This window comes from Anas platyrhynchos, chromosome 5 (genome assembly GCF_047663525.1).
Source record: "Anas platyrhynchos isolate ZD024472 breed Pekin duck chromosome 5, IASCAAS_PekinDuck_T2T, whole genome shotgun sequence".
Taxonomy (NCBI): domain Eukaryota; kingdom Metazoa; phylum Chordata; class Aves; order Anseriformes; family Anatidae; genus Anas; species Anas platyrhynchos.
Window position 1 is genome coordinate 56,090,001 of NC_092591.1, and position 16,809 is coordinate 56,106,809.

A 16,809-nucleotide genomic window follows, 5' to 3' on the forward strand; every position below is an offset into this window, starting at 1 on the left:
AAAGGAGTAATGAATTAATATATGTTGCTTTATGTATCTTTTACAAGGAAAACCACAAAGTAGACCACGCATTGTTTTTTTGCATGTACCTTTTTCTGGATAGATTTCTATACCTGGATTAGAGAGGATTATACCTCTGACATATAAATTTGCAATATTTTGGCAAGTGTTAGATACAGAAATACTTTTCATTTATTTTGCATTTATAATTCTTTAAAATCTATTTAAATAACTTATTTATTTATTTTCAGCATGTCTCTTTTTCATGTTTCAGAAGTTGACATGTTTTTGAAATTGCCATTTCTTAGCTTTCTGGGTAATTTTTTTTGTTCCTGATAATTTGTGTTCACTAGTTTTACACTTAGTTATTCCAGGTTTCCCTCACATAACTTCTGCTAAAAACAGACCTCTCAGAATTTTGTTGTTAAGGAGTCAGAGATAGCAGCAGTCCTTAGTTGCTTGCTTAGTTGTTTGCTTAGCTCTCCCAATTGCTATCAAGGACTTCTTACTACGTTTAAGCTGCTCAGGTATTTGTGTTTTGTTTAGATTTCAGCCTGCTGCTCAGAACTTCATATTTATTTTGTGCTGCTTCTATGTCTTCTTTGGCACTCTGACCTTTTTAATCCTGTTACATTTTATGCAACCCATGATCATTCCTATGGTACTGTACCTTGATGCTTAATAGGTACCGCAGTATTTGAATTGCTTTTCCTTTCTCTTTACTTGCCCTATTGGAAAAGAAAGAGAACCTGATGATCACATCATGTTGAAAATTAGTAAAGTAACATCATGGCTAAAGTCAAGATAACAGTTTTGATTGTTTGGCCAATATATGACCCTAACAAGAAATCCTTTTTGGAATTCATATTGTATTAGAAATAGAACTGTATCATATCTGAACAATTCAATTCCAAACAAATGCGTGCTATATCAGCAACAAGTTCAATAGTTCTCAATGCAATAGAGGTCTCCTTAAGTAAAGATTTATAAGAACATGGATGTTTATGCGGAACAGCAATTAAATACATAATTAGGTTTTATGCATATTTTAAGCAAGTGTTTGAAGTTTATTGAAGACGCTGTTCAAGATGTGGAGAATAATTTGCAATAAATCAATTGCAAATGAAAAAGGTATCATGGATGTGTGACTGCATCATTGCTGTGCCAATATGAAGAAAAAAGCAACATTTTAAAAAATTCTCTTTGAATATATTAAGGATCTTGAAGTAATGTTTCAAGTACTCCAAATCAACAGCATTGCAGAACATGCAGTCTTCTGTTTAGTGCAAGCTCAAAGAATATATTATTTTGAGAAAAACTGTTTTCACTGTGGACTGAACAAAGTTAAAGGTGGCTGGATACCATAAAGGCAAATTTAATGTTAAATTGATCAAAGTTGTCCTTTCTGGTAGAAAATGAACTATACAATTGCTTCTGTCTCTTCTGTTTATTGTTCTGGTGCTGCTGTTAACAGGGTGAAGAGCAGGTACAAGGACAGAACTGCTGGCAGAATTGCTGAACTTACACATTACAAGGAGATAGAGTTAACTTTTTTTTTTTTTTCCTTTCACGACAGATTCTGTAAAACAAATGTTTAGATAAATAGAACAGAATATTCTTACTCTTCTTCCTTCAGGAAAGAAGTCTCCTGAAGTGTTTTGTGGAGTTTTTCTTGGGTATAATTATCTAGCAAATAGATTAAAAACAAAACTAATGAAGCAACAAAAATAAAATCATAGAATCATAGAATGACTTGGGTTGGAAGGGACCTCAAAGATGGCCTAGTTCCAACCCCCTTGCCATAATCAGGGATACCACCCACTAGATCAGGTTGCTCATCTAACCTGGTCTTGAATGCCTCCAGGGATAGGGCATCCACAACCTCTCTGGGCAACCTGTTCCAGTGCCTCACCACCCTCTGAGTGAAGAACTCCCTCCTAACCTCTAATCTTCCCTCTTTCAATTTAAAACCTTTTCCCTGCATCCTGTGAATATCTGTTTGAGCAAAGAGGTGCTTTCCATCTCTTTTAGAAGTTGTCTTCATGTACTGAGTGCAAGCAAATGACACGTGATACCAAGCGGGTAGCTCAACATTAAGACAAGTCATGTTTAGTTTTAAAAATTGAGTGGATAAAATTGATTCAAATTAGTTAACGTTGTACTGTGTTGCTAGCCTTTGTACAGCCAGCACAAATGTTGAATGAACTTTGGTAAATCCAGATCTGAAGAAAATACTGCTAGGTGATCATAACACATCTTAGTATGATTATAGGAATCCAGCTTGCATTTAAAGCAAATGTTCCTTGAGACATGTGTCTGTCCAGAAATAATTACCCATGATAGCCATAGGTCTTGTGTATGTTTACAATTGTATATATATTGGAGTGTGTGTATATACAGACTTGTGTATGTAGAATCAAATGATCTGTGACTAATTTTTCATCTTGTTGCCTCTGTTATTAAAAAAAAAAAAAAAAAAAGTTTTAGAACTTTGATTTCTAGAACTGTCATCTGATTAGAGATGACCAGTGACCTTTTCTAAACTAAGTTGCTGAGCAGTGAAACAGGCTTTCATACTATTCACATGGAATTTTTTGCTAAGTGACATAGTATTATCTAAATTTTATCTTTATTGAGATAACAGCTTAGACAGAAAAAGAGTGGGATAGATGTCAATATGCTGCTGTTTGTTTTTATTAACAGCAGAACTAAATGTAAAATTCTAAACCAAGCAAGAGAAGAAATTATATAGCTAGCTGCGATAGAAATGCTAGCCTGACTATTGTCAGAGATGTTGGAAGAAAACATTGTTCATTATCTCTTGAGAATAGTACAAGAGTACTGAATTGAAGGGTAGTAACATTGAGGTCATAGTCAAAAGTTTTAAATTTGCAGCAGGAAATCTGAGCAGAGGAAATATTATAGATAAAAATGATGAAGAATATCAGAACTGAAACATAATTATGTTAACTATCCAGAAGAGAATGTTTTTTGAATAAATGTTTTTTCTATTACAGACTAAACCATGTAGAACTGATATGAAAAGTATCAGTTCACATGCAGTCTATAGTTCTACAAGTTTATACTTGTATATACATATACATACAAGTCTATAGTTATACAGTCTGTACTTGAACGGTTGTGCCAAGTTTGATAACTTCGAGAAGATTTAAGTGTCTGTTCCATATTATATCAGTATGGATTTATGGATTCAGTAAAGATTCATTGCTATAGGTAAAGTGCCTGCTGAATGTTGGATTAAAGAAAAAAAGACTTGGCCCACCTTTCTATGTTTGGAAGGGGGACACTTCTTTAGCATGCAGTCACAGGGTTCTATACAGTCCTTCATTAAGTTTACTCTACTTTTGTGGTCTAAGCAGTTTTCAGTAGATCAATAGAAGTTTGTTTGTTCGTTTTAATGAAGTTACACAGGACAGGTCAACTTGCTGTTTCATTTCTTGGGGCCATGTATCTAAGCCAACTACAAGTTTTCAGAAGTCTCCTTCGGTTCCATTAGTCACTGATGGGAACTGATATTTGCACGTTTTCCCTGGTGGGTCATGGATTCTACAGAGTCAAGAGTCTGCCAAAAAGATGCGAGGTTATTTTTGTTTTGTTTTGTTTTACAATCAGTGCATGCTTAGTAGTCATGTAAGTATTGACAAAGTGGTTTTTATTGGAACTGCTAATAAAACAAGCCTGGACCACATGCTTATTTATTAGTCTCAGTAGACGGGGTGAAATATTCCAACCAAATATTTTAATGCACAAACTATGGAGGTCAGATAAATAATTTGCCTTGGCTTTCCCTAAATCCACAACTATTTGGCTTCCTTTAATTTATTTTTTCATTTTCAAACACAATGTTCAGATAATTCCCAAATACTAAATATATAACATAGATGCTATTTGAGTGTGGAGAATTTTTGTATCTGACAAAGACTGGATTTCAGCAAGGACTTATCTACTGTTCATTTTAAAGCTTATGTGATTTTGTTTTCCAAATGTCATTTTCATTCATAATTGACTGACATCAGATTAATATACTTGAAACTGAGTCTAGACAGTATTGTATCTATAATATATATAATATATATAGTACATATTGCCTACATCATTTAGGTAACTGGATTATTTTGTTTGTTGGCTAATAATGACTTCCCTCACACTGAGTTGCTATATCAAAAATACTCATTTATGAAGAGAAAAAGCAAGTGTGGTGTCCTGTTATCATTAACAGTGATTTCCATCTCAATTTTGCTTATTTTTACAAATTTAGAGATCCTTATCTTCAACTTCCAGGTATGTTGATTCAGAATTGTGATGAGTCTTTCTCACTTGAATACAAACTGCATCCATGTATACCCATCTGCCCGCAAGAATCTCTCTTAAGTGATTGTTTTAGAAACACCTGGGCCATCCTGCACTTGGCAAGTGTACTTTGTAAACAATATTGTTGTTTATGATGCATGGAAAGGAATGCAGTCTACTCTTTTCAGAACTATTGGTGCTTTAAAACAAACAAAAATGCCTAACACATTAAAGCTGTGTCCTTTTCGTAATCTTACCTCACTTTATTTGAATTTACAGTAGGATGTCCTCAACTGTTAATTGTAAGTAGAGCAGAAAAATGAAAAACAGAGAAAGCGTCTTCTATAAGTGACAACAGATTACAAGTGATATAAGAACATGTGACAACAGATTTGCTGAAAGATGCATCCATCTAAGCTTCTTGTCTTAAACTGGAGGTTTACAGTTGTTTTAAATGTCTCTGACTGCAATGAAAGCTTGTGTACCATAAGTAATTGAAATCTGTATAAAAGTTGTCATTTCAAAGAAAATCTTTGTAACCAGTCAGAAAACAAAATCAATTTTCCTTTGTCCTGCTATTCTGTCTAATATTCAGTGAGAAACTTGATCCATATTTTGAAGACTAAAAGCTGCACTTCTGATGTTTAAGGAAATAAGTCAGACATGGAGTGATGGAAAGGTGGAGTTGCTACACATTAGTCTCTGTTGCATGCTAAAACTTAAAATCTATTGAAATGTTTTCTATGATACATTCAGTTGTGTCAGTAAGAGTAATAGAAGAGTCAAAACAGCTGACTAAGCTTAGAACTATAAGGGAATGTTATTCCCTGAAAACAAATGATATCGGGACTTACACTGACACTACATCAATAGTCTGGTAATATATATGCGAAACAGCTTGCCATTACAGTATTGCAGATGACCTTAACATGCAAAGTATTGCTAAATTATTCTGTTTTATAATGTACATTTTAAAAAGCATATTCTTAATAAAATGTTTAATATTTGTTCTAGTCTTAGGTGAGTATGCTGATAATGACAATTTTGCAGAATGATGTAACTGGTGTAACCTACTACTCAGAGAACAGATTTAATCTCTGTATAATTAACTAGTGAAGCTCCTAGAATTAGGTTTAAACTTATTTTCCCCATGTGTAGTTTACTGAAAAAGAAGTACAAAACTCAGACAGTTTTTAAGTTTGGAAGGTTTCCAAAATTTGCTGGAATTTTGCAGTGTTTATGGCATAGTATGGTGCCACACGGATTGAGTCAACTTCTTCCCAATCTGTCCTCGCACCCAAGTTGGGCATAAGCCTATCATTCAGTTGAGAGCTTGTTTTTCTTGTTGCAAGAATCCATTCTCTCCTCACTTTCCCATAATACTTCATCAAGTCTAAACATTTGCCTATAAGCCTCATAATTTTACGTATTTTTCTTTCTCCTCAATGATGAGGGATGATGGCATTCTTCTTAAAGAGCTGTATGATTCAGATACCTAGATAGAGCTTAGATTTCCCTTCTATACAAATCAGAGGAATTACGCTGTTTAAGTCTGGTCGAATTGCTTTACATCTTATGACTTTTTTTTGTTTGTTTTTCTTAATTAAATAACTATCTTGTTAATCACATTCAGAGGAGTTTGATATTTGTCAGGAGCAAATTCTGTATTTCTTATATTTATGGACTTCTTAGCTTGTGATTTAGAGGATTTCACATAACAAATACTGCTACTATGTCATGATGGGAACAATTCATTTTTTAATATGAATTTCAGAAAATAACAGCACAGCTACAGGATATGGGTATGCTGTTGTGGAAAAGTGACTTCTAGAATGGTCTGTCTGTCCATACTTAAAATTATACTGCATATGTGTGTAAGACCTTCCAAAGAGAGTTCATCAAACGAGAGGGAGACTGAATTTCAGTTACTCATAATTCAAGAAGGGAGGAATAAGAAAAACAATTGATTGCTTAAGTCTTTGTTTTATCTTTGCTTAAACTCAGTCCTGGGAATACTTTTTTTTTTTTTTTTATTAAGGTGCAAAAGTGAAGATATATTCAATTTTTTGAAATAATGAGAGTCCTTGAGTAGTTGAATAATCTAAGTGATTCATGACTCAAAATATAGTATACCATATAAGTACAAAATTCTATTTTGTATTGACGAATTCACCTTTTTTTTTTTTTTTAATTTTATTTTTCACTTAAATTGCTCTTGTTTGGTCTAAATGACCTAACTTCTCAATGTAGAAATTGCAGTCGTATTATAAATAGCCATGTGCAAAGTTGAATTTTACTGTCATCAGATACATGAACACTGTCCATGGACACAGTGCTGAGTCAAAGGTTGATATCAGGAGTAATATTGTCAACAATTTAAGGAACAATTAAATTAACAATTCTTTAGCAATTGTCAAAGAACAAACAATTTCAAGTCCTGGACAGGGCTTTAATTTGAAGTGATTATTTAAGACAGTGTTACCACCTGGTTGGTTTTTTAATGCAGGGTTTCACTTTAAACAAAAGCACGACATTTTAGTGGCATAAGGCTAATATATGTTTTGTGCTTCTTAAAGAAGAATGGAAATGGTGACCATACTGAAACTACCTGACTACTTTAGCAGGAGGAAATCCGTGCTTGACCTCTGTTCATTATCAAATTAAAATAGGAGTATTCTCTGAAGCCTGTCAGGCTGATTACACTTAATATTGTTCCTGGCACCGAGGTGAGCCAGCTCTTTTACTGTGATGTATGCCTCATTAAAAATCACATATAGCTGGGGTGGTGACAAAAGCTGTAGGTGTTCATAAAGCTTAATGCAGGAGATTTTATATTTGTTGCATGTAACAACTAAAAGGTTATCAAGTGTTCTATTATTGGCTAGATTTAGTTCAGTAAAAGTAAAGTTTAGTAACGTAACAGTAGGTTGTCATGCAACTTGAGAGAAACATCTGAAGCAAAATGTGGGTTGTAAATAATGCTGAATTGTGGCAGGTTCAAATTCTTGGAATATGGATTTTCCTTGTAAACCTGTGATGTGACTGACTTGTGTTTGATCGTGTACTTCTGATAACATTAGTAATTATATATCAAGGGCAACCAAACTGACTGCTGTTGAGTTACTACATAGGTTACAAGTAATTGAGTCCTGACATAATCTCCTTGCATGGACTTTGCCCTAAGTGTTTGTAAAGCTGTTCTCAGAGGCATTTCTTTTTCCCCAACAATATTTCTAATTTCTCCTTTTATGTGGTAGATGAACAGAACAGAAATGGTATGAAACCACCATTTCTTCTAATAAAGTTCATTCACAAATTGAGAGGAAAAGCAAAACATATCAAGAGGACAAAATAACTTGCTGAAAGCTAAGTACTTTATTTATCAGGTAAAGGAAGCATTACATTTTAGTTTTGTGTTCTTCCATCCTGGGAAAGCTTAAGATACTTTGTTACTGGGGGGTGGGGAAACCCATTCTTGGGGAAATCCTTTCTCCTCTCTTCTTCTTCAGCTGTCCTCTAAAATAAAACTTCTACTGAAAAAGTCAACCTAGTGTGTGCTGATGATCTTCACTGAAAGTATTGGGTATTACGCTGCAGGCCCTGTTCTTATTTTTGCAGCAGTGAGAAAGTGGAGATATTTGTGTGTCATTAGAAAAATGCAAACTCAAACAGCTCCATGCTTTTTGATCTGCCACATTCTGGCAATGTGAGCGGAATATAATTATTGATCAAACTTAAAACTTCAATATAAAGATACTTTGTGATAAAATTAAGATATCTATGGCGATTAGATAGCATATTATTGACTTGCGCTGCTTAAGCGTGTACTCAAAATCCATTAAAAGAATGTTAAGATCACCATTTAACTTCAACGTCCTAGGTCTGATCAGAAAACAGCACCAGTGTTGCAGAGTTGAGGTTCTTTGTTCCCCTTCTTTCTTAGAAACACTAAGAATTACTTGCAAGTAGAGTTACTGCAAGGTCAGTGGAAAAAAAGACTCCGTACTGCACTTGTACAAGGAACGGATGTTTACTCATCAGTCTTCTTCAAAACTGTGATTTTAAATGGAGAGAGGGAAAAAAAAAAAAGTTTAATAAGTATCTGAGATGTCTGCTTTTTAAATGAAATGGCATGTGAGGGTTGGATCTGTATTTCATTGAACCTAAACCAATTTATCAGATGGATTTCACTGGGGATTTTACAGAAAACTTTAAAAACTATAATTACTTTCTAAGTAAAAATTACCATTTTAAAAAGGAATAGACAAAATATTTTGACTTACTAATTAATTCATATATAAGTTTGATTCCTCTTAGTGTATTTTTGGTTCTAGTTTGTACTGCAGGGAGGTTTCAGTTGGGGGAAATTTTTATATGAAATTGTCTTTACAAAGTTCAGACAGCACTGAATCACTCTTTCCCCAAATTACTGGGTGTCATGAAGCTTCATACTGTGAAAGTTTTGCTTGGCTTCGTGTGTGGAATATCTTTCAAAACAAGAAAAATCTCACACTATGCCATCATTCCTGTTAAACACATCCTTTCTGTCTCTTTTTCAACACAAACAATACACAATGCCAGTGTTTTGGTCTGGTTTATATATTCAGATGCAGCATGTGAGGTTAACATTTAAAGCATCTGTTTATCTAAATTGGGAGAAAGCAAGTTGTTATAAGGGTAGGTGGAGGGGGGGACCTTCCCAACATACCAATTTGGGATCTTGCTGGAGTTAATTAAATTTGGATGAACTAAGACTGTTTTCAAATACATTGAGGAATGTTACAAGAGGATCTCATGCTTTTGTTTTCTGTGTTAGACAGGGCTATGAAGAACTGGAGAGACAGCTGAAGGAAGTCTTTAAGGAAAGGAGCAATATCCTTCGTCAATTGTCGAAGACTTCTAAAGAACTTGAGGGAATTAAAGTAAACCTCCAGGTTAGGTTACATCTGGGTTTTTGTAACATAGGATTGCACCCTATTTACTTGAAAAATTTGTTGTTGTTGATCTTTATATGCAAATAATAATTTTGTTGACTTGCACTGAAAGTAAAACGTGTATTTTCAAGGAAAATGCAATCTGAATGAATCTGAAATCCCTCTGACTCAGAAAATAAAATAAAATATAGTACAGTAGAATAAAAAGAGGAACAGAACCAGAATAAGCTGTCTTAGTGAGCTTACCCTGCACGTTTACCCTGGCAGCTACTAGGAAGGGATTTCCTTTACTGTTGTAGGCTGCATCTTTGCTGACAAATTGCATATACACAGCCTAGTGTAGCTGCTGACTTTACCTTGCTGATATGCCATCTACGCAGAGTCACTGGATTTACTGCAGGGGATTACTTTACAAGTTCAACTGATAAATTGTATTAGATGAGCTGGCAGTCAGCCAACTAGAGCTGAGGCACTTCTGCATTTAACTTGGGAGATTTTGGGGGTATTGTATATAAACTGAAACGACAATAGTCAGATTAAGTTCACAGTCAAATCAGCACTTCAGAGTGAAAAGTAGAATAAAGATCCTGCTCTGGATCTGAAGTACTGAAATCACCAGATGATCACTCAAGAGCATGTTTGTCTTTGACTGATACGGTGTGCTGATCTAGTGAAAACATTCAGGCTCCCTTTAAGTTAAGATTTTTCCCTGTATTACATGCCTTTTTAATGGATGGTATTTTTCTGACATTGCATATTTAACTTTCTGATGGTATAAGCTTGCTAGGAAAAAATGTATGGTGTAGCATCCTGCTGTCTGTTCACAGAAAAAATGGGTACTGTGTGTCAGTAATATACTATAGTACATTATTGTGTTATATCATCTTACAAGATTTCTCTGATTCTAATTAACGTGAACTGTTACCTATAGAACATTTTCTTACTCCCCCTCCCCTGTCCCTTGCTGCCTTAAGTACTTTACCAATCCTTCTTTTATTGTATTTTTTTTTCTTATTTGTTATAGAAATGTGATTCACCATGAAGCTACTTTATTTTAGAATGGGATTTTTTAATGCAGCAAAGTTGAAGGTAGTACTCAGCAAAATTATACAGTGAGGTATTTTAGACTTAATGCTTCAGAGATGCAAAGAGGTCTCTGGTGTTATATTTTGTACTCACACTTGTATTTGTCTTGCCTTCTTAATGTTTTTTTTTTTTTTTTTTGTTGGCTTCTAAACTTATATTATGTGATCATTTTTCACCTAATACTTTAGACACAACAGGTGTTCAGTTAGCAGTGCTGAGTTAGGCTGAAAAGTCAGGCTATTCCTCCTTTTGTAACCTTGTCTCATTAATACCTGTAATTCACTGGGAATGTTTTATGAAAGAGGTCCCAATTAATCATTTCACAAATGAAAAGCATTCAAGATCTCTTTGGTAATTTGTTTCTTGCTTTGTTACCAGTCTCTGAAAAGTGATGAAGCATCAGCCAGAGGTGATGTGCAGAAACTTCTGGAATTGGGCCAAAAGCAAAGGTAGGACACACCTTCTTCCTTTTCTTTCCTTTCTAGACAAAAAGATGTAAGATTACAAAAGGCCATCCATCTTTCTGCCTTAAATTATAGACACTAATGTAGTCTGGGCGCTGCTGATCACAAGAGTAACAGTAAAATAAAGAATGTTATTCTGGGAAATTTTGAAAACAAATAACATATAAGCTGATATTGGATATATACGAGGAAAAGGCATTAAAATGCTATAGTGAGATATCTGCTAATGAAAAGGGTTTTGACCCTTCTACATGACACTTTCTATTTGTTAGTACTTTTATTTCTCAGCACTCTGTGACCAAATTCTCTTAAATATTGGAATTCAAACATAACTAATATAGAGAGCAGTCACTTCATCTGAAGCAATGTTTCTCAATGTCTAGACAGACATATATTAAAAACTTAATGAAGTACAGTGCCTACTGCCTTCATTGATAGAAATGTAATACTTAAATTCTTTATTCCTTTTATTGCTGATACTGCATTTAGTAGAAGTACATACAAAATTACACTGTTGTATAGAAGGCTTGTAGTACAAGTAACGTTCAGTTACTTCAGAAGTAACCTTTAGTTCTTCAATACAAAACAAATTGAAGCCATAATGAAATACTACAGAACTTTGTATTTTTACTTCCATGGAGAAGGATCACATACATCAGAATCTTTCAGATATTCCAGATGAATCTATTAAATGATTAATACATTTAGCCCAGCTATTATCTTATTTAAACACTTATATGACTTTGGTACAACTGAAAGGTATATTTCTCAGTATCATAGCTGCCCTTGCCATGGGCTCTATCCTTCATACATAATTGTGTTTTTGCAGTGGTTTGGCTGTTGTGCAACTCTTATAAAGTAGTGACATTAATTTATTTACAAGTATTAAGACTACTCAGTGAATAGATGTTCTGAGTTGCTGATAGGAAAATCCAGTGGGCTAAGGGAAAACTGAATACATTAGTCATATACTCCAAGTTATTTTCATAATAACTTTCTTAAATCTCCCCTTGGTCCCTAAGTCCATCCAAAAGGAAATGTGAACTTGTGCTTCTAAGGGTATCAACTACTGAGTATACCACTGCGCAGCAGCAATTCCCAGAGACAGACTGGGAATCAGTGCAACATGCAGGATGCTACTGAGCAACCCTCACTCACCTACAGCAAAGAAAAGACTTTTAATATATGCTTCAAGAAAATGCCTTGGAACTATTGCGGGTACTTGAAAACTGTTTACAAGCTCACTATACTTTACTATGAGAGCTATGGAAGTCCAATATAAGAAGCAACTGTTAATAATGTTCAAAGGAATCCCCCTCACAGAATTTAACAAACGGTCACAGTTTATTTGCCAAGAAACTCAGGCAAAACTTCTGCAGTAAGTCAAGAACAGTGAACGTAGGGTTCCACTTAAATGTGCTGTATTTGAATCACAATCCAGAATATATTACAATATTAATCTTACAATCAACTTGGTTTGGACAAATGTGAGCTCTGTCTGGTCTGTGGGCACTGCTTTGATTATTTCCTGTGGTGATGGATAATACAGTAAAGTTTGGAGTGCTAAAATCTTGGCTTGTGCTAGCTCTGCTGACTTCACACTAGATTTTTTTTCATTCCTTTTGTGCGAGTTCTTCAGTACTTCTCAAGTTGCAAGTAAAATTTGGTCACTTACTACGGTGTCTCCAGTTTTGTTATTGTTGTACACCATCAACTTTTTGGAATGATCACATCTGTTTGTACAATAAACGGAGCTGTACTGTGCTGATAATACATTGGTTTCATGCTGCTCAGTCACTATCTCAATCAAATCTGTTTGTACCAACCTTCCCAAAATTGCAAAAGTAATAGAGGTGTCAGCTAAGAAACAGCAGCTCAGAAGTTCTGTTCTTGTCTGAAGCCTTCCACTCCAATTTATTTTTCATTGGGTTTAATTATCAGCTGTATATAAACCCGGTTCTATGTTATATAAACCCAGTTCTATGTTGGTCAATATTCCTGGAGGTTTATCCATTCAAGCAGCAGCACTGATAATACTCTGCAGCTGTTCGGAAATATGTCACTCTGGTACTTTGTAACAGCTCCAAAATGTGTCATGTAGGTACAAAGAGATGGCCAGCAGAGGATCTCAGCTTGCTGCAATCATCTTTGGAGACATTTTCTGATTAAATCAGTAATTCAAAGCTTTTTTGATTCAAATAAACAGTCCAAACAATTATTTTTTTCTCTTGTTCAGTTGTATGCCAGGATCTTCTACTGAATTTCCTCTTGTTTCTCTCTAGAAAGAGCCAAGTGAAAGCTGAATTATATAAGAGTATTTTTTACTACTTTTTTTAACAAGTTGTTGATATTAGTGTGGTGCCAGTTCAGTGTACTTTCAGTAGCCTGCTTTTCTTGCTCTTATTGTGCCAATCTCTTGCTAGAAATTATGCAGTGGCAGATGTTTTGCACAGCATGCTGCTTGGTAGATGTGAAAGGTGTAGACAGTTTCCATCGTGGGTAATTTGTCTTGCATTGGTACTACAGTTCATGGGGTCATTGTAGTGTTATTAGCAACACCTGTAGATACAGCACATCTGTCCATTACTCTGAATAATTAAAGGTGTCTTTTCTTGAAAGTGAATAATTTCTTAATGGATAATTGTGATGAAGTTTGTGTTCTGTGTTTTCAACAAACTAGGGAAGAAATGAAGTCTCTCCAGGAGGCCTTTCAAAAGCAGCTTAATGAGGCAGCTGAGAAAGCAGAAAAGCAGCAAGCTACCGTGAGTGATTCCCTGTCCCTCTTCCGTTATTTCTTTTTCTGTTTTTTTTTAAACCTCCTGCCTCAAGAGATCGTTGTAATCTCAAATATGTTTGCACATTAAAAAAATAAAAAAAAATAATCTTATGTTTCAAGTATGTTAGTACTCTATAAGCTTTAGAAGAAAGGATGTGGTGAAAGTCAAACCCTAAGATATTCATCTTCTCTAATTTCTGTAGGATTTAGGTGTGTGTACCTCCTCTCAGAGGTTTGGAACTAAGTCCTTACACCTATGAGGTTACCTTTATAGACCCTCATGTCTCATCTATACCAATTTATGTTGTCATACTGTCATTGACTTTTTTTGAATTGCTACAGATTTTCAGCAAGAAAATAAACAGCAGAAAGTTTGATTTTGACCATAGTAGATATAATCCTCACTACACTGAGGTAGTACGTCCCATTAAGATTTCATGCTTTAATTCATAAGCATGATAATTCATAAGCATAATACATAAATAGTAGGAATAGTTGGATTTGTGTATAGCACTGTAATGCTATGGGACATACATGTAAGTAGCCAGATTTTGCTATCATGGGAAAAAAATAAAAACTATCTTTGCTTAATGCTTAGCTATAAGTAGGTGAATATTGTTAGGTTCATCAGTAGTATTGCTATAACATCAAGATCACCAAGCATAAGTTGACTAAGTAACTTCCAGATGTTCCTTCAGACATCAAGTGTTCTGTGATTCTTGTTCTGGGCCTGCAAACAAGCTGCTAGAAGGTTTTCTAGAGCTATTTTTAGTTTCATATTGTATAATTGCTGATTTATTTGGTAATATTTTACTGGCTTTCGGGCTCATGAAACAAGGGTGTTACCAGGACAGGTTTGAACAGAATTAAATAATTTAACAAATATTTAAAAGTTCCTTCCTTTGCCTTAATTTGTTTTCTATGGGGCTTTATGTCCTTGGTGAACAAGATATGAATTTATTATTTTAATTATTAATTATTTAATTATTTAAGAACTAGTGATACTCCCACTGAAGCTAATGGATAGTCATACAATGTTTTTACTTGAAAAAGAGATCTTTGGTCCAGTTCAGTAATTGACCCAGGGTGGGTAGTCATATGAGGTCTACATGTTAGATTTAAAGTGGCATACTTTGGATTCTTAGTTTAAGGCAGCTGGATCGAAAGCACCAACTCCCATTTTCAGGCTCATGCAAGTAGGATGAGTTCCTAGTAGACACTAGGATCTGGAGTTTTCTGTAATGTACTTTTTGATATGCAGCTGGGATGCAACAAGGACCTGCCATAGATGCTACAGCTGGGAAGGCACATGCAGGTCCTTCACTATAGAGTTAAGCATTTATAACATCAATGCTTAACCTGAATTTCCATATAGTTTTGGATTGTCATTTATATGGGTCATGCTGTATTTTGGTTATAAATATATAGTATGTGTTTATAATATATAATAGTTTTACAGGGTCCCTTCTAATTAGAAAGAAGTTAGATTTTGAGGTAAGTATTTCTCTTGCAGGTTTTTTTAAGTTGAGATAATTATTGAAAGTGGCTTCTCTCTCTCCCCCCCCCCCCCCCCCCCCCCCCTTTTATGCTTGGAAGTCAGAAGGGTAAAGATACTGTTTTACCTGTTCCTTCACACCCCACAACATATAATTACTGGATTGCTGGCACTTGTAGGCTTCTACAGAGAAAAAATCCCCCTTCTGTTCTTGATCAGGAGAAAATCAGTAAACTGAATGCTGAATTGAACCTTGAAAAGAGCATCTTGGATCTTTCTTGGTAATCAGGGAAGATTATATGCATGTGTATATACATACATATATATATATATAATATTATTAATATATATTATATACACACATATAATATATATGTATATATAAAATTATATATATTATAATATATATAAATATATATATATATTATATACAATTGTTAATTATTATAAACATATATAAATCTGTGCTTCTTTTAAGATTTTTAACTAAGGCAAGATATATTGTCCTGAAATAAGAAATTAGAACTTAATCCTCTCTGATAAGTATGTAAAACATGCTTTTCCAAAGTTGTCTTTTCCAGATGCACTGACACTTTGGTGGCAGAGCAAATTCTAGCCCTACAAATTAAGAGTGGAAAACTTTTTTTTTTTTTTTTGAGTCTCTATGTTGGATTTTGATATTGAAAATTAATCCTGCTGTGTTAAATAAATCTCAGCTGTAGTGAATGGATTATTGGCTCTGTTTTTTTTTTTTTTTTTTTTTTTTATGATGTAATGCCATCTTTTTAACTTGAGCAACAGTGCCTTTCATAAACTCAGCCTCCAGCATAGAACTTGGGAAGAGCACAAATCCATTGCAGGAAAACAAACAAACAAACAAACGAAATAACAACAATGAAAAAACACACACGCACATACACAGGAAAAAAAATAAATACGCTTCCTGAATTGATAATAGAAATGAACTTGGACTTGTCAGATGGTTAGAGAAACTGAACTCTTGAGTTGTATTCTAAAACTTGCCAATAACAGAGTATTAAATCTGGCATCGATTTTAAGGAAAGCAATGCTGGCTCCTTGGTTTGTAACATTTATTTCTTTATGCCACAGGGTACGATGTACATAATGAAACTCACCCATACAGTGAGACTGAATGAATATTCAAAAAATGCTTCAGGGTCCTCAGATGAAAGCTGCAATAGAAATGGAAATAAATATTATTACTGTCACAGAGTGTTCAGATGGTTTCTCTGTTTCCTGTGTTTTTGAAAGCAATATGACTGCTTTGAAAGAAAGTCTAGGTACTTCAAGGCGAGCCTAGCTGGAGGATGGGAGCTTGAATTTAATTCTAGTTCAATGAATTGTGAGTCTTGTTTCTAATCAAACTTAAGCACATTTTATTCTACAGGACTCGGTGAACTACATATTGATTTTTATCTGAGTAAATAAGAATAGAAGTACATTTCTCAAAGCCTTCTGCATTAAACACTGGAGAAAACAATGGTTGGATACATATATATATATTCATTTTCTGCCCTTTTAGAGGAGACATAATACAATACTGACAGTATGTTAATTGTTTGTATATGTTCAATGGGGAACATATGATCTGTGTGATGGTAATGACTGTCTCAATTATGTAAATCCAAAAGTGTATGCAAGAATTTAGAAGGATTACATCAGTCAAATTACATGAAAAATAACCTGGAAAGTATTGAAGGGGTTGGAGAAAACTAAATGAAA

At 34.4% G+C, this 16,809-nt stretch overlaps 1 protein-coding gene across 9 annotated transcripts in view; it reads left to right on the plus strand.

Moving 5' to 3' along the window:
• The window catches only part of LUZP2 (leucine zipper protein 2), a 245,354-nt gene that overhangs the window by 132,023 nt on the left and 96,522 nt on the right, over positions 1-16,809 (plus strand). For all 9 annotated transcript variants that reach the window (XM_038179472.2, XM_038179469.2, XM_038179468.2 and 6 more), the window contains 3 exons: positions 9,128-9,245; positions 10,710-10,780; positions 13,476-13,557. In XM_038179472.2, the coding sequence (XP_038035400.1) occupies positions 9,128-9,245; positions 10,710-10,780; positions 13,476-13,557 (271 nt within the window). The remainder of the gene's footprint in view (positions 1-9,127; positions 9,246-10,709; positions 10,781-13,475; positions 13,558-16,809) is intronic.